Source organism: Gekko japonicus, unplaced genomic scaffold (genome assembly GCF_001447785.1).
Source record: "Gekko japonicus isolate JY-2015 unplaced genomic scaffold, Gekko_japonicus_V1.1 scaffold233, whole genome shotgun sequence".
In the NCBI taxonomy this organism is placed as follows: Eukaryota; Metazoa; Chordata; class Lepidosauria; order Squamata; family Gekkonidae; genus Gekko; species Gekko japonicus.
The window spans coordinates 1,144,258-1,163,236 of NW_015165242.1; the positions used below are offsets into that span (position 1 = coordinate 1,144,258).

The window sequence follows — 18,979 nt, forward strand, 5'->3', positions numbered from 1 at the left end:
ACTCTGCTTACTTCAGTATTTAGAAACGCGTATCACCAGCAGTAAATGGACAATGTCCTCTTCACATGGTGCTGCTGTACATGTTTTAGAGGTAGTGATTAAGATGAAACGAAAGGGCTTATTGCTGACATTGAGCGGACAGATCCTGTATCCATCATACGGGGAGTTCAGTGTTGAGAGTGCCTGGTCCTTTTTGGAGTAGCACTTCATTTGCACACATAGTCCTAAGTGTTGCATTCTGATCATGTGTATTTGCATCTTCATGTATTGTATGTAGTAGATAATTTATATTGTATATTTCTGTATATAGCTGTAATTTAAAAACAAAACCATCTGTTCCACCAATAGCATATGGGAAATATGAGCTTGCTGTTATCACCTCAGTGCTCTACAGGATCAGGCTTAGACTCAGAATGAGAAGACGTAATAGCAATAGGATTTTTGTGATCAATGGAAATGAAGGTGTAAAAACCTTATATTCCGCCCTGATCCCCTTTATTACTTGTAATGTAGTCATCTGGTAATGGCAAAAAGGTAAATACTTTTGCTTCCAGGACTTAATATCACAGTCTTTTTCCAGACACCTAGAACTGAGCTGTCCCTTATTGGTAGACTGTTAGATTGACTGACTGGATCCAATGAAGCATTTAAATAAAACTGCTTCTGCACTGCGTGGTAGCATTTAGATAAATGAAGATCTCCTTTTTTGTCCCCCCCCCCCAGTGAGGACAAGGCTAGTTCTAATAGGTGCTATTCTGTAAGTTAACCTATGTGCTGGTGGCTAGTGTCTTGGTTTTTACGGACCTTATTCAGATCTTGATATTTATCTGAACAGTCCAGCAGCATTTAAGAGGGGAAAGGAATCTTGGTGCAACTCCTTGAAGCTGGACAATTGTCTCAAAAGCTTTCTTTATAGAGACATGTGATACCTGGTCTTAAGATTTCAGATTTTAATTATGAAGAGCAATGTTAGTTCTCTGTACATAAATATATAGATCTCAGATTAAAGGGAGGGTGATCTGCTTCAGTTGTGCCATCTGCACTATGGCAAACTTGAAGGTTTTAAACACAAAAGACCTATTCATGAACTCTTATTTAAAATTTGTACATATTTGTATAATCTCTATCCTGTGATATTTGTAACTGGAGAGCTTTAGACTAAGACTCTAGCAGTTTTTTTACATTTGTTGTTTCCTGCCACTTAGTAAAAATTGTATTGTATAGACATTTTGCTAATGTATATAAACTTTCTAAGAACTTGGAATCTTCTGTCTTGATTAATTTCAGATTTTGTTTTGTTTTTGCACTGGTATACCATCAGTACTGTAAACTACACCTTTTGCATTCAACCAATGACAAGAGTTCCTGTGCATTTTTCTCTCCAGCTGCAGAGTTTTCTGTTACTTACTACATGCGTCATTGAGATTCCAGTATGCAGTAGCACTTAACCATATTTCTTTTTTCATTCATTGCTCCACAGATTTCTGTCAGTTGTAAGCCAGGAACAACTGCTATGAAAACCCATTGATTGTAACTGGCTATTTGTGGAATTTCTATTACACTCTATTGACTTAGAGGTTAGCAAGCAGCAGTTCCTGGTAAATTGAGCTTAGAACTGTTTAGTCACAGTGATGGTACATTGATATCATGATTCAAATAGTTTTAGATTCAGGGTCCTTTATTTTCTGATCTTAGAGACTTGAGCCAGTAAATACTCCAGAACACTTGAGTGCAACATCTCACTACAGCAGGATGCTGCAAAATGCAATATTTCAACATTGTTGGCTAGATACTTCCTTAGACTGTTCTGACATAAGTTGCAGGGAGATTTTAAAACTGAAAGACCTGTTCCCAGATGTTTCAGCATACCAAGGAAACCACTGCTTTTATGCCCTGTTTTGAAAGAATTAGCACATAGAAAGCATTTTTAAAGGTAGTGTCTTCCTTTTTGAACATTAAGCTATATACATGATTTTTTTAAAAATGGGAAAACAGTATTCTTGGAATAATATGCTTTGGACAGTGTTATAGAAGGAAGTGGGGAAAGTGTCTTCTTCCTTGCTAAGCCAGCAAGGAAAAGTCCCTTAGACCAAGGATTCCTTAGAAAGCGCCCTGGTAACCAGCTACCACACCACTTAAGATCTCAACAGGTATCCTTCTAGTATGTTGTTGTCGTTAGCCATTCAGTAACAGGGTAGAAACCCTGGAAAATACCATATGAGAAACTGTAACATCTGGGTGATCTAGCATGTGGGGTGAGATGAAGAGAAATATCCCAGAGAAAAATCTTATACTAAGTGAAGCCAAAAACAATGTCTTTATAAAAAGGACTATGGGGAGGGGGGGAGCAAAAGGGTGGTTGCATTGAAAAAATGGTGAAGAAGGTGCAAAACACAATATAGGAAAAAGGCACACAGTAACACAGCACAGATCTGCAAATAAAAAACCAAAGTTGAATTGAACTAAGTACACATTACCCAGGTTGTAGCAGGTTCCTTAGAGTATGGGCTGAATTCCTTGCAGTAACAAGATGTCTGGGGAGTTTCCACTGAAGATAAGGGAAAATCCCAAATGTCCAGATAGTTATGGACAATGGAATCTGACCTAAGCCAGCTCCCAGAATGGAATGACAGTCCCAGAGAGCAGATTAACTGCTCTGGAACTGGAATGGCAGCCACCCACCAGAGTGGAATAACAATCCTTGGAGATGCTCAGGAGATGGGAGGGCAGCCATGAAGGAGATAGAAAAGATCCTGAAGTGTAAGGATGTCACTGGCAGCTAAAATCAAGTGAATTCATGTCATGGAATTGTCCATTACTATGCATGGGTGTGGAAGTTGGACAATGAGGAAAGCTGATTCACCTGAAATGTGGTGTTGGAGGAGAGTTTTATGGATACCACGGACCGCCAAAAAGACAGATAAATGGGTTCTAGACCAAATCAAGCTTGAACTCTCAACAGAAGCTAAAATGACTAAACCAGTTTGGTGTAGTGGTTAAGTGTGTGGACTCTAATCTGGGAGAACCGGGTTTGATTCCCCACTCCTCCACTTGCACCTGGCTGGATGACCTTGGGCAAGCCATAACTCTTGCACAGCTGTTCTTGAAAAAGAGCAGTTTCTGTCAAGAGTTCTCTCAGCCCCACCTACCTCACAGGGTGTCTGTTGTGGGGAGGGGAAGGGAAAGGAGTTTGTAAGCCGCTCTGAGACACCTTTGGGTAGTGAAGGGCGGGGTATAAATCCAATCTCCTCTCCTAAACTGAGGCTATGGTATTTTGGTCACATTAGCAGAAGGCAAGAATCACTGGTAAAGACAATAACGCTAGGAAAATAGGAAGATGCAACAAGAGACGGATTGACTCCATCAAGGAAGCCATGGCCTCAGACTGCAAGACCTCAGCAAGGCTGTTAACCACAGGACGTTTTGGAGGTTCTTAAGGCCTAGGGTCGCCACTTAACGCACACACACTTGTGTACCAACTGCACTGGGCACTTTTGTAACCGGGCGGCCACGTGTGCGATCCGCTATGACAGCTGCCTTTCACAGTCATCGGTCCACAGGCCCTTCCCGGCTGGAGGGCCCTAGGAAGGCTTAGGACGCGCCGCCTTCCACTGAGCACAGGTGAGGGGGAGAAAAAGGGCCCCGTAGCACTTCCTGTGCCCCCATTGCGCTACCCTTCGGGTTCGGTTTAGAACGCGCCGGGCGCTGACGTCACGGACGGGAGGGGCGGACCGGAGACACACCTCACTCGATCCCGAGGCGGTCACGTGAGGCGCTCCCGCGGCTGCGTCAGCTGATCTTTGCTGAGCTGTGGCCGTGGCGGCGATGGAGTTTCTCTTGGGCAACCCTTTCAGCTCTCCTGTGGGCCAGCGCATCGGTAAGGCCGCCAGGCTTGCCCGTCCTCCTTGTTCCCCGCTTCTACTCTCCCCGCACGTCCTCACGCGCTTTCGCAACTTGAGTGTCTATCTCGGGCGAAGGGGGTACGAGATTGGGCGGTGCTTCAATCCATCGGGGCGGATGTAAGGATAGCTGGAGCCAACCAGGACGCGGGACTATTTTGACTGACTGGCCACGGTAGCCAATAGGGAGTGGGGAAAGAGGCGGGCTCTTGGGGGCTGCCCTCCTAAGCCAATCCTGGTGTGAGAAGGGGTCTTCAGGCGAGGGAAAGTTTGCTTATTTAAAGGAGCCGTTCCCCCTTGAACTAGTGCCACGCCCCCCCAAAGGAATGGGAATGTTAAGTGCTGCTCAGTGTGGCCATGATTCAGTAGAGAATTTGTGCCCGGGTGACCGTCAGGTGGTTCTTCTGAGCACCACCGTTCCCTCGTTCTTGTTGGCCTACAGGCAGTAGAGGCGTGGAGGAAGTAAACACGTGTTGCAACGGAATTTGTTCATAGGCCACTTGTAGATGATTGCTTCACCTACTTGACTGCCTTCTCACAGTGGTTCTCCCGGAGAACTGATTGATGATCAGAAACATATAAAGGTAACAAAGCTAATCCTAAAAATTCCCCTGAAATACTTAATATAGAAAATTAGATTTCTAATAATAATTAGTGGGCCACCAAATCTACACATGTATTGGGGAAGGGCATTTGATTCCAGGTGCAATCCGTGGGTTTCCTTTGGACCAGAGCCTGCACTGCTTGCTGCTTTTTAAATATGAAGGCAGAAGAAATGTTGTAGTTTTCTGATCTAGTTTTGTTTTAATCTCAGGAATTAAATAGGAAGAGAGGAGGCCATGTGTTCACTTGAGAGCCATTCATAGCTTCCAAAGAGAATGCTGAGTTTTATGTTTTATAAATGCATGTGTATTGATGGCCTAATAGACAAAAGCGCTGTGTGACTCACATGTTGCTTCAGTAGATGTTCCTCATTTCATCATGCCTTGGCTCAAATAACACCTTCCCATATGGTGTTATAACACAAAATCACATACGTTATGTAGAGTCACTGGAAATTCCTGGCAATCCAGGACTAGCTAGTTTAACAACTGAGCAGTAATGGAATAATGCAGTCACCGTCATTCACTTCCCTCCACTGGCAATCAGGGATTCACTTATAGTACTTCGTTCCTTTATATTTATACACGAATGGCAGCCTACTGATTTCCCATGTGAATCTGGTAATGCTCCAGTGAATCAATGTCAGTGATTGGATTAATAATCATGTAGTGTTGAGAGCATATTATGGGTGCTGATTGGTTAAAGGAGTGCATTCTCTATTCACTGGAAATGTATTTTGTTCAAACATTGAGCAGCCTTTGGATATCGATGGATCAAGGAAGGAAGCTGGAGCAAGGGATGGCATGTGTCATGACCGTTCCCTTCTGCCTGTTGTGGACCTTATGATTTCACTTGCCTGGGTCACATTCAGTCATATGCAGGAGGTCCAGCCCTCTGCATGTTCACTCAGAGGTGTCCCGCTTTGTTTGTCGGAATTTACTTCTAAACACCTGTTCATAGGATTGCCGTCTGGAAAAGATCTCTAACCCCCGTACTGCAAAAATGGCAAGGAATGAGCAAAACCATTTGTTCTCTTTCGAAACAGCTTAGCTTTGTTAAAGCTATTGCCCAGTTGTTTTTTATGATTAATCAGTTAATCGACTGAATGAAACATTGTTGTGTTTCTCTATAAGTAAGGGTTCTGAAACAAACCTCTCTGTAAATAAACCTGATGCTGCAGTTTGCAAAGCCAGTATAAAAGCATTGCATAATTCAGGGGTGGCACATAAATTGCTTGTAGCTATATCATTAGGTTTTGTACCTGATGTGCAGTCCTAATCTCTAAATGCTATTAGTGGCACTGAAAATCTGCAGTGACACCTTCCATGTCACTTTCCTTTTGAAAGCCTAGTGTAAACACTTCCATTTCAGACCATACCAGAACCCCTTGAAATGTGAAATAACCTGATCAGCCTGTAAAATGTAATGCTTTAATGTTATGCTACAGATTGCTGTTATTGTCACCACACCCTGGATCCAGTCTAACACCCTTCTAAACTGAATTATTAGGCACATAGAGGGACAAAGCCTACTGAGGAAAAATCAGCATGGCTTCTGCAAAGGGAAGTCCTGCCTCACCAATCTTTTGGAGTTCTTTGAGAAAGTGAACAAGTAAGGAGACAACGGTGATATGGCAGACATTATATACCTGGACTTTCAAAAGGCTTTTGACAAGGTACCTCACCAAAGAATCCTGAGTTGACTTAGCAGTCATGGGATAAGAGGACAGGTTCTCTTATGGGTTAAAAACTGGTTAAATAACAGGAAGCAAAAAGTATGAATCAATGGACAGTTCTCCCAATGGAGAGAAGTAAGCAGTGGGGTCCCACAAGGATTGGTTTGGGGGTTGGTACTATTTAATTCATAACTTATCTGGAACTAGGGGCGAGTAGTGTAGTTGTCAAGTTTGCAGATGACACAAAATTATTCAGGATTGTGAAAACCAAGGCTGACTGTGAAGAGCTCCCAGAGGACCTCCACAAACTGGGCGAGTGGGTGACAATGTGGCAAATGAAGTTCAGTGTTGGTAAGTGTAAGGTAATGCACACTGGGACAAAAATCCAAACTCCAAGTATAGGCTAACGGGGTCTGAACTGGCTGAGACTGAGAGGGAAAAACATCTTGGGTTCATAATGGATAGCTCAGTGAAAGTGTCAATCCAGTGTGCTGCAGCGGTGAAAAAGGCAAACTCTGTGTTAGGGATTATTAGGAAAGGGATTGAGAATAAAACAGCCAATATTGTACTGCCCCTGTATAGATCGATGGTGCGATCTTATTTGGAATACTGTGTATGGTGCTGGTTAGGTAAAGGTTTCCGCTGCTCGAAAGCCAGTCGAATCCAACTCTAGGGTTGCGGTGCTCATCTCTGTTTCCAAGCCGAAGAGCCAGCGCTGTCCGAAGACGTTTTCGTGGTCATGTGGCTGGCATGACTAAACACCAAGGTGCACGGAATGCTGTTACCTTCCCACCGAAGTGGTCCCTATTTATCTACTTGCAATTTCTTGCTTCTGAACTGCTAGGTTGGCAGGAGCTGGGACCAGAGATGGGAGCTCACTCCGTCATGTGGCACTCGGGTCTCGAACTGCTGAACTACTGACCTTCTGGTCTGCAGTTCAGTGTCTTAACCACTGAGCCACCGTAGTTTCTAGTTAACTTATTTCAAAAAAGGTTGTTGCAGAGTTGGAAGAAGTACAGAGGAGGGCAACCAAGATGATTAGGGGTTGCAGCACCTTCCCTATAAGGAAAAGCTGAAGAGTCTGGGACTTTTCAGTTTAGAAAAGAGACAACTAAGTGGGGAGACATGATAAGAGATTTATAAAATGATGCATCAAGCGAAGAGAGTTGACAAACAGATTTTTTTCCCCTCTCCCAAAATACTCAGACTTGAGGGCATCCAATGAAGCCAATGGCTAGTAGGTTCAGGACAGACAAAAGGAAATACTACTTTACATAGAGAATGATTAAAATGTGGAATTCGCTGCCAGAGAATATAGTGATGGCCACAGGAATAAACAGCTTTAAAAGGAGATTAGATAGATTCATGGAGGGTATCTATCAATGGCTACTAGCCATGTTGCCCCACATTCAGAGTCACTAATCCTTTGAATCCCAGAGCCAGAAGGCAACATCAGGTGAAGGCCTCGGCCTCTAAGCCCTGTTATTGGCCATCCAGAGGAACTGGTTGGCCACTGTGTGAGACAGGATGCTGAACTAGATAGACTGTTGGTCTGTTCGAGCAGGACTCTTCATTTGTTCTTTGAAGTTTGCCAGAAATGCTCACACATGTTGTCAGCTTGGAATTTTCAGGTTGCTAACTAGGTTAGCCTTAAGTCCTCTGTTTGATAACCCTTACTATTTGGAATGTTTGTTGTCCAGAAAGCGTCATACTTCTGTGCCTGCTGTTTAAGTCACCCTTCTGTGCAGAAGTCATGTGGGCCTGGGTTATATTTCAGGAGGTGTGGATGGTTCTAATTACAGCTGCCGTAGTTGAGCTCAGCATCTAGATCTTTCATGTGACCAATGAATAGCCTTTGTGTTTCTGAAAATCAAAGGAGTAAAGTCCAGGACTTCTCCACCCCCCACCCGAAACTTATTAAAATGGCACTAACTCAAAATCCATTCCATGGATTTATGAAAGTAAGGAGCATTGTTTAGGTAGTCGAGATAGTTTATCAAAGTCTAGCCCTTTGAAGCAACAGTCTAAATGTACAATGGGGGGTGATACTTAAATGTTCAGGCACAGTAACCCTAGAGGCCTGTAGAACAAACTAGAACGACACCTGTGGTTCTCACAGTGTGGTATACGTTCTAAAATGGTACAAGAAATTGCTGAGTCAAACTTAGTCTTCCCTCGACCTCCCTCTTCCACCATTCTGCATTGCTGGGGATTGGGAGCAGAATGGTCCCCTCAGTGCACTCTCAATAGCTGTGTGCCCGGCATCTTTTGTGGGTGATGAGGAAGGAGTTCATGAATGTAACCCTTTATTTTAGGGTCTCTCCAAGTGATCCCAGGTAGCAGTGCTTTCCTACTGACCGACCCACACCTTTTTTTTTTTTTTTTGCTTCCTCTGTTCATTATCCACCAAGAACAGGAACAAGAGTTGTGAAATAACCTAGCTGTAGTTGAGTGGCGTATTGTAAGGTTTTCAGTTTATTTATGCAGGTGGGCTTTCTATCAAGCACTAAAAAACCTTGAGCTACACTCAGACCAGATTATCAAGCAGTGTGTCAAGCTATCCACAAGTGCACCTCTTCCCCAGCCTCCTCCACCTGAGCTTGGGGAGGTCTTTTGAGAGGGGTGCCAATATGTAGTCTATTAGATTGACAGTTTCCCAAGAAAGATGGAAAATGGAATTAGAAAACATTATAAGATCCCATCTGCTTGGATCTGGAAGAGATTTTTTTATGGTTCTAGGGTTTTTAGAAAAACTTTTATAGTCAATTATTACAAAATGTACTTTAAATTTTGTACTATCTAGCACAACCTAAATTATTTTAAATTAAGGTTTTGTGGGGGATGGCAGGTCTACGTAATTGTCCCTTGGGAAATAAGTCTTGTTTCCTTCCTGGTCGAAGAGGAGAAAAATAGTTACTCAGCTCCTAGAAATCTGATGGAGGCCTTCCTCTTCGCAGACTGGCCACCGAGCTCAGTTCCAGGTCGTACTGTACTACTCCGCACCTTCCACGACACAGATTCTATCCAGATAACCTACATTCTTCTAACTCATTCTAATCCATACACTTAGTCTCCAAATGTAGCTCCTGTTTCTTTACTACCTTCTTTGCATTATACAATTTATTTTGAGGGCAGAATTTAGGTTTTACTTTACGTCACACCCAGCCAGTGTTCCCTCTAAGCTGAGTTAGTGTGAGCTAGCTCACAGTTTTTTAGCCTCCAGCTCACACATTTTTGTCTTAGCTCAGGAAGGATGGCTCCAGACAGCACTAATTCATGCAGCCGCCAAATCATTCACTCACAACTTTAATGCCAGCAGCTCACAAAGTAGAATTTTTGCTCACAAGACTCCACAGCTTAGAGGGAACATTGCACCCAGCCCTACTTATATTCTTGTTAGCTGGTTCCTTCCTTCGGCATTCTTTTTTCATTTTTTGTCATTCTTTCTTAATCGCCCTCTTCCCTCGTTATGTTCTCCCTCCCTTCCTCTCCATTGTGGTTTGTGTGTCCACTTACCGTGCAACAAAGTACTAGGGAATATTTTCACCTTTCACTGTTGCTAGTCCAAGTGAAATTGGATCCCACTTCAGTGGCTTAATAGTCTTTGCCTAGTATTATAGCCATTTGGGATTTTCTTTTTCTTATATGTAAGTTTCTTTCCCAGGCAGCCAGAAGAGTATATGTGGCTTGTTTGCATTCCTTTCTGCAAAGTAAATGTTTTGGGACCTTGTCAGAATCCCTTTGCATTGGGGAAAAGGTTAGCAAAGATGCTATAAAACCTAGGTGGAGGGAAATGGAGAGGGAGAGGCTGGTAGAGAGACCCCCTCCCTTATCACGGATTGAGAGCTTGAGCAGGGTTTAATTTGAGTCAGAGCTTTAGCTCAGACCCTGCTTTCTGTGCCAGAGTTCATCCATAGAAAGTGTGAAGTAATAACTGAGTGCCTTTGAGCATATGATGAATGGCCATTGCTGTCTGCTGACTCCAGAGAGTCAATGTAGTGTAGTTCATTGAGTGCTACACTGACAAGAAAGGGCTGCGTTCCCACCCTTGTTCAGCAATAAAGATTACTGGGTTTTCTTTGCTGGTTCTCAGCCTATCTCACAAGTCTGTTACAATGCTAGAACATGGACAGGCCAGGGACACCATGCATACCACCCTGGGCCCCTTGGAGAAAGGGCAATTTAAAAATGTAGTAAATAATTGTTTTTGTTTTTAGGTAACACGCAGCAGCCATTGAGATAGAACAGTGTCTACCAAAGAGTAGGAAGAGGCTGCCGCTGAATGCCATCTAATGATGACGTAGCCTGGATGGAATGCTTTTTACCAGATTGTGTTGGTTTGCCAATTGTCGCCATTCTGCTCTTAACTGGATATAGCTTTGTAACATTAAGATAAGGCTACATGCTTTATGTAGGGTTGTGTTTGACGAATGCCTGGATCTGGTTTACACTGTAGGAGCAGTCTTTAACTGGAGCGTGCCATGATGAGACTTTTAAGTCTGCTGTTGTGTCGGCTTCTCCACTTACTTCCAGACCCTATTCAGAGCTTTAAACGGCTCAGGCTCAATACTGCTTCCGCCCATGTTAACCTTCCTGGGACCTGAAATCACCTGGTGGCTCTGTGTTTAAGGAGTCCACTCTGTCCAAGGGAAGTGGACAGGCATGTAGGACAGGACCACTTTGACTGTCGTTTCCAGGCTATAGAATTCTCTAGCTCCTAAGATTCTTGCTTTATACCATTCAGCTAAGAGCCACCTATTCCAAAGGAATTTTCAAACTGAGTGAGGTTTTATGGGTTTGGGCACTGATATTTCTATTTTTTATTGTTGCCAGTTGCTGTTTTTGGTATTATTTGCTCTGTCGATTGAGATGTTTTTTTTTTAAAAAAATCCTAAACATTGTGAAATAAGTTACAAAGTATGTGTTAATTATTTGAATTTATTTATAGCACAAAGGAGCTAACAGAGGCAAAAATGCAAACCAGACAGTATCAGAACTGCCATTTTCCAAAAAAAAATCTCCAAGGCCAAGACACATAATCATTAACAAATCCCAGAAGCCCCATTCCTGACCATTAAAATGTACACCTTTAACCTCACAAACAGAGGGTTCTCCATCTCAGGATACTGTCTCCATTGAGCTTCCAATTCATTCTAATCCAGCAGTACATCAGCTTCACATAGAATTAAAGCTGCCTTCTGTAATTCCTGAAATCTTGTTGTCCTCTGGCAGATTATTCTGCAAGGCCAGGTGCAACCACGGAGAATGCTGTGGCTCTTCTGGATGTTGAATGTACCTCTCAAAAGGAAAACGCACTGATAGATAATTCTGTGCCAACCTCAACTGGCATGTGGGCACATATTGGGAGAGGCATTCCTTCAGATATGTGGGTCCCAGGTTGTAAAGGGCTTTGAAAATTAAACGTCACTTTAAGTACTAAACATAGAAGAAAGGCATGATATAAATGTTCTGATCTAAATAAAAACCACTTTGCACCTGTTTCCAGTAGGAGTTTGGGGCTTTCTTTCTCCTTCAATTGCCACCCCGTAGTGGTAGGTTATTCTTATCCATCATGTTACCTCATTGGCTGTCTCTGTGAGTAACTATAATACACATCTAGGATTAAAGGGAAGAGCTTCTGGGTCACTCGGTGCAAACTGAAGTCACGCACCTCTGATATTAGCAAATTAAGCACTAGAATTGGAGTTCACTGACTATTTCGGAGGGAGGGGAGTACTGTCCAAGCCTGCTGTTTTCATCACTGTAGGAGTGTCAGATCTCATAAGGTACAGAGCTCCTATCTTTTTCCTGCATATGTAACAGGTGTCTTTTCTCCCTGTTGGCTGCAAACTGCACTTGGCACTTGTTGAAGCCCTAACCCTCATTAAAAAAAAAAATTAAGACGCATTCTTGTTGAAAAGGTAAAATAGCATGGGAATAGGAGTATATCTGGAGAAGTATATCTGTCGGTTATTCACATCACAGGCACAGTTCAATAGGTGCTTGCAATACTCACAACCATCTGCCACATGGCAATCCATAGAACAGTGGCAATGCTAATCAAGTGAAGGAAGGAATCAAAGTTTTGGTTGATTTTTGCATGTGCACACGCACACATGCTCAGACCTGATACACCAGCTGAAAGGAAGATGTTGGAGTCCTCAGCATGTGAGTACTCAGCTTGGTGTATTCATGTAGCAGAATATGTGGTCAAATCTAGAGGTATTGGAGTAAACTGAACTGCTACAGCCAGCCGTTGAATGATGCCATTTCAGGGTGTTTCCTCTCAAAAAAAATTCTTACTGGAAGAAATCTAACACACAAGGCAGAAAGATCCCAGCCCATTCACTGCTGTTCTAATTTTCTAACTTTTGGGGAATCTTTTTACATGGGGGAGAGCATTCAGAAGTGGCACCTTCCTCATGATACAGCCTGTCTCACGACTGGCAACTGAACCACTTCATTTTGCTGTATGTATAGACAGTTCCTGTGTTTCTCAGATGGGAAAGACTGGGTCCTAATTTTTCCCAGTAGGCAAAAATTATCAGTGAGGAATACACACACTCTTGGTAATTGGACTAAAAAAAATGAAAATATTATGCACAGTGCACAAGCCAGCAAACAAAATAACACAAAAGCAACAAACCCTTCAAGTAAAGAAAATATATTTTATAGTATACAGCATATAATGCAAGGACAGTGGAAAAATAAATATACTACTAGTGCATTTCAGGCAAAGGAACTAAAAATATTAGGTGAATGAAGTAAAAGAAATATAGATATAGATATAACACATGGCTAGTAAGAAAAACATCCTAAAAATAAATAGCAAATAGTTACATGGTAATAAGATATACAATGGCCTACAGTCATTTTCACCTCCAACCCATCTAGCTGAAAGCAAACCTTTAACCATGCGATTTTGCGCAGAATTATTCCAGTCTGAACCATTGATTTCAGTGAGCCTAGATTCTCTGGAGTTCTTCTTTTATAAGTATTCCATCTAAGAATCTCCAAAAATGTCCCCAAAAGAAACAAAAGTACAACCATACTTCAAAAGTTATGAAATAAGGAAAAGCAAATCAATAAAGGAGCAAAATATTAGGAAAGGAAGAAATAAAGCAGTGAAGCAATAAAAGTGGCTGGGAAGGTAGAAAATGAGCAGGAAGGAGGAAGACTTGGCTGAAGATGGGATAAAATTTGAGAAGCTGGGAAAATCTGCCACTGTGTGCTTTGCTCTGGTCTTTTATACCCTTTTTATTGATCAGAGACAGCCCCTCCCATTCTTGGCACACTTTTCCTGCTTATCCAGTGATCAAAGTTTATTAGCTAATTATTTTGTTTGGAGGTGATAAAGATGAAAAAGTAGTCCAAGAAATTATCTTCCTTGCCTATCAGCTTCTCATCAAAGGAACTCTCTTAATTGTTTAGTTTCCTTTGCACTTTCAATTGTATTAAATTTTATTATATTTAGCATCGGTTACATAGCCCAAACATGCCACTTCTGTCTTCACATGGGGTATGCCACATCTCTGAGCTCCTGTAAACATGTGTTTTGGCTGCTTTTACTTCTTGACAGTCTTCTTGACTGTCATAGCTAGTCCTGTAGTAGGTGAGACCAGGATAGTCAGGTTGGACTTCTTCAGGATTCAGAGACCAGGGGACTGCAATAACAACATGTAGCATAGAATCCTGATACTTAATACAAAAAGCTTTCTGTCTCTTACTGGTGGGGGGGGGGAGTCAAAGACTGGTAGATCTTTGAGGACTGTAAGTCAAAGACTAGTTGGTCACTGTGTGAGACAGGATGCTGGACTGCATGGACCACTGGTCTGATCTGTCAGAGCTGTTCTTATGCTCTTAAGACTGAAGAGACTTCTTCTTCATGAAGAAAAGCTAATGTTTGTGAGGCTTCCTGTAGTTGAAGGTGTGTCTGCTTTGATTTTCATAACTCTCATTTTTTTTGTCTGATTAGAATAACATTTCCATAATTTCCATTGAATGCAATAAGCAGTGAGAGCAGAATTAACTTTTGTATGCACTTGGATTTTTTAAAAAATTGACTCTAAAATTGCCAGCTTCTGACCCACAGAAAGTTCCAGTGACTTCAAGAGCTGTCACATTCAACAGCTGGATATTTTTGCTTGCTAGACCTTTAAAAGGCACAGGACCATCCATCTGAGTCCATTGTTGCCAAGCCCCTATGGTACTGAGTATATTCAGCACTCCTTATCAACTCATTTGTTGACATCCTTGGCTATTCTTTCAAAATGTGTGAAGGAAAGAGGAGCTAAAGAAGTCCATCTCCCCAACTCATGTATTGAACAAACTGGGAATAAACAGAGGAAGTTTTGCATGTCATTCACATGTGGTGATGGGAAAAGACAAGAAGTGTCTCATTTTGGCTTGTGTAGCTATGAAAGGTATATGAGCATTGCCAAGTAAAATAGGTAGCAACCCTACCCTGTACTTCCAGATTAAATCTTTGACAATCTCTGTCTCTCTGTTGGTGCTGCAAGTCTTGCAAACGCTACCATGGATTGAGTTGCTCCCTCCGTTCTCCTCTTCCCATAGCTTGTTATTTTGTTTGCTCCCTGCTGGCTTTCCATTTTTCCGTTGAAGTTTGACCACCCTTCTGCCTGGACTGACTCGGTCCAATTGCCAATGGGCATTGAGGCTGAGCTGATTACAGGGTGGGGACACTGGTAATGCTGGAAATAAGAGCTTGTTGTTCACTGCTTTTGCCATGAGTAACAATCCTGGCTAGTGCAAGAACTGCTAACTGAATAGGGGGGCATTTACAGATAACGACTGGATTGGTCCTTGCATGATTCTGCTACCCATACTGTAAATTTAGATGTCTCTTCCACTAATCTCTCTGAAGAACCTTCTAAAAATGAAATGGCTACTGCATTTTGGCAGGATCAGAGTGAACCCAAGAAACTTTGATCCCTGAGTCAGAACATCAAACTCCCCCACCCCGCCCAATAATAAACCAAGCTACTGACAGTCTGCTGTTTTTTAATAGTATCCCAAAATATGGGCTGTCCCATTTTGTCTCCTGGCAGGGCAGTCAGTGGGCAGGAGTTATATTAAAAACAAAGGGGTGGCTCATTTCTCTTATTTCTTGTACACACATATGCTTTTGCTCCTGGTTTGGTTTAACGGATGGGACCTCTGTGGTAGTGGTCGTAAGAACATAAAAAGGATCCGCTAGTTTAGCATGGTGTCAGCCAGCCAGATGACTTCTGGGCATTTATTTTTTATTTATTAACCTCATTTATACCCCACCTTTCTTACCAGTGGGAACCCAAAGTGTCTTGCATCATTCTCTTCTTCATTTTCATCCTCACAGTGACCCTGTGAGGTAAATTAGGCAAGACTGTATGTGACTGGCCTAAGGTCATCCAGGAACTTCAGAAGCAGGTTCTTGAGAGAAATGAGCCAATGCAGTGTAGTGGTTAGAGTGTCCGATCTGGAACACCCAGGTACAAATTCCGCCCGACCATGAATCTTAGTTGGTGCTCTTGGGTCAGTCATTCTTTCAGCCTCATTTACCTCACACAGCTGTTGTGTGAGAATGGAGGAGAGAATGGAGGAGGGAAGAATTATGTACACAGCCCTGAGCTCCTTGGAAGAAAGGTTCGATACAAAGGCATTAAACTTTAAACAAACTAACGAAATATAGGGGATGACTATTCTCATTGCCTGCCTTCTCTATATATGGAAATCACACTCCTAGTCATCCTGGCAAAGGGCTTCACCGCAATGTCCCATGAATACAATACTTCTTGTAGCACTAGAGAGAAATAAAATCTTCCTTGTTCCTCAGAGGCATGGAAAGAGAGCTGGCATGGGGTGGTCTGGCCGACAGTAGCACCCATCAAAAGCAGCAGCTGCTACAGGCAGCCCACAGCGTTTTGACGACGTAGCAACTCTTTTTAGGCCGACTGTGTGAACTAGTCCTAAGATTATTAGAGAGTCGGTTTATATGTATACATTTCTGTGCTCTAAGCGAACATCTCAACAGCAGGGAAAGGCACCCCAATGCGTTTCAAAGACACATCCAGGGATATTGTTAGCCGTTTCATTTTTTTTTCCTTTTTTCCCCAGAGAAAGCTACTGATGGCTCCCTGCAAAGTGAAGACTGGGCCCTCAACATGGAGATCTGCGACATCATTAATGAGACAGAGGAAGGGTAAGGGAGCTGATACTGCTAGGGCAGGTGATGTTATCTGTGTGCCTGGATGTGTCCACTGACACACTTGTGAACGCATCTTATTATGTACTCTCTATGCTAATGACTGGAAAATCCTCTGACTGTATCCAATTCCAGCTGGGGATCTGTTCTTCGGAACATTAAGAATACAGTCAAATTACAGAGATGAACCAGGAAAGAAAGTGAAATTTCCCCCGCTCTTCTCTGCTCTGGTGCACATATACTAGGCGATACAGCGCTGACATATCAAGAAACCTGGGGAATGCCAACCCCATTGATGCCGAATCCTATAAATAATTTGCAGTGGGCTAGCCGGTGACCTCAGTAAAGAAAGGAACAGCATGTGCTGGAAGTGGTGCTCCATGGAATGCGAAGCTGTGATTAGATGGCTGCAACTGCTCCCCCACAGAGGAAGCGCCTCTAAGTACTTTTCATTTGTGTAAAATTTGAAGCCAAGTTATCTGTTTCTTTTAAAAATATATCATCCCCACTTTGCAACCCTTCTGTTTTTGTTCCAGCCCCATATCCAAGTCCCCATATGTGCCCAACATTAGCTCCATAGCATATTTCTCTCCCCACTGCCACCACCAGTTTCTTGGCTGCATATAATTCCATGCCTACACATCTGGTTTATTGTTCATATAATTTACTTGGACCTAAGAGAGAGTGGATTCCCATCTTAAATTGGCTCTCAATTCCATGACTTCCCCAGGGCCACTTGGCATCTCCCAGCCTAAATTTATTGTGAGGATGGATATGATGAATGTAGGGAAGCACTTTGAATGTTGAAAGCGCCACAGATGTTCTTGTGCCTTGTAATCATATTTCACATCTGCCCTTCATCATGCTTTGTGCAGAGCCAACCCGAAACATTTTGGTGCCTGAGGCAGAAAAAAGGAAGAAGACATGCTAAATAAAGTAGGACAAAATCTGCATGCACACAACGCACACATTCTCTTTTTCAAGCCTTATAGAGCCAGGTTGTTGATGGGCCTCTCCAGGTGAGACCACATCCGGCCGGTGCTGCAAGCACTGCACTGGCTGCCAATAGCATACCGGATTCGCTTCAAAGTGCTGGTGCTTACCTTTAAAGCCCTGAATGGCCAGGGTCCGGCTTACCTAAGGGACCGCCTCTTCCCGTATGTACCCTCAAGAGCACTGCGATCGAGGAATACTCACCTCCTGGAAGTACCAGGCCCCCAAAGTGTGAAGCTTGCCCAAACTAAGGCTAGGGCATTTTCGGCGGCGGCTCCTACATGGTGGAACGAGCTCCCGGAGGAGATCCGGGCCCTGCAGGACCTTGTGCAGTTCCGCAGGGCCTGCAAGACGGAGCTCTTCCGCCAGGCCTTTGAGGAGGAGCCGCCACTATTCCACCATTGAGAGTTCATCATTCATCTACCCCATTATTTGGAGAGATAGATGTCGCCCATGAGCCGGGAAATACTACTCCTGGTACTCATGCAATTAAGAAATTGGCCGCCAACGCGGGATGTCGTGCATCTTGGTTTTTATATGAATTACTGTAGCACTGAATTTTATCATATGTAATATTGTCTATTGTTTTAGATTTGAATTTTGACTTGGCCGTTGTTAGCCTCCCTGAGCTACCGGATAGGGCGGGGTACAAATCCCAAAATAAATAAATAAAATAGAGTGAACCAGAGCCTTCAACAACATATTGAATGAGAGCTGTTCAAGAGCCTTGCTGTGCACTGCTTCTCTTCACTGGGGCTCACCTGTGAGCATTTCCTGATTGGATGCTGTCCTGTGGATTGCATCTGCCCCCCCCCCCATGTCCTTAGTGGCACCTGAGGCCTCCTCTGCCTTTATTATCCCAACTCCGGCCCTAGTTCCTTGCACTGCAGCATTCATTCCACCTCCGTATAAAAAGTAACACAGAGATGTTAACTTTCCATCTGTAATATCTCAACAAGGCTCCGAGCACTGAGAGAGCTGTAAAAGGGCTAAGAAAGTGCTATTGTGCTTATGTTCTAGTTCCATTTTCTTTTTTTTTGGATAAGCTTTATTCGCTCCCCTAAAAAGGGGAGATATTTCGCTAAAAATTGGTAATAGGGAAGGGTATAAAGAGGGACAAAGAAAAGAGTGAGTAGTATTAGTAGTATGTTAGTCTGTTAAACCTTTTTATAGTCCAATCAGAGAGTCCACGTTTTTCTTCTTCACCAAGGCTTCTTCTTTTCTTCTATGATGTTAATCAGATAATTAGTAAGTTAGTATTGTCCTTCTGGTAGTTGATATCAGTTTATTCTTCCCAAGCAGAATCCACTGATGAGAGAAAGATAGCAGTTTTTAAGTTTTATAGCTCTTCCCGCTTTTGTCTCTCAGGTTATAACCTGACGCTCCTCCTTCTTCCTCGTCCTTCACCTCTCCTTCTGAGCTGCTGTCTTCTACGCTTAACGTCGACATCCATAAGAACATAAGAACATAAGAGACACCAATGTTGGATCAGGCCAAAGGCCCATCCAGTCCAACACTCTGTGTCACACAGTGGCCAGAAATACCAGTGCCATCAGGAGGTCCAGCAGTGGGGCCAGGACATTAGAAGCCCTCCCACTGTTGACCCCC

General features: G+C 43.0%; 1 protein-coding gene across 3 annotated transcripts in view; it reads left to right on the forward strand.

Moving 5' to 3' along the window:
• Positions 1-3,752: 3,752 nt before the first annotated feature.
• Positions 3,753-18,979, forward strand: part of TOM1 (target of myb1 membrane trafficking protein) — a 46,799-nt gene continuing 31,572 nt past the window's right edge. For 2 of the 3 annotated variants that reach the window (XM_015410037.1, XM_015410038.1), the window contains exons 1-2: positions 3,753-3,877; positions 16,291-16,375. In XM_015410037.1, the coding sequence (XP_015265523.1) occupies positions 3,826-3,877; positions 16,291-16,375 (137 nt within the window). In that variant the 5' untranslated portion in view covers positions 3,753-3,825. Of the gene's footprint in view, positions 3,878-4,294; positions 4,484-16,290; positions 16,376-18,979 lie in introns of those variants that run through there. The other variant, XM_015410039.1, reaches the window with a different exon arrangement.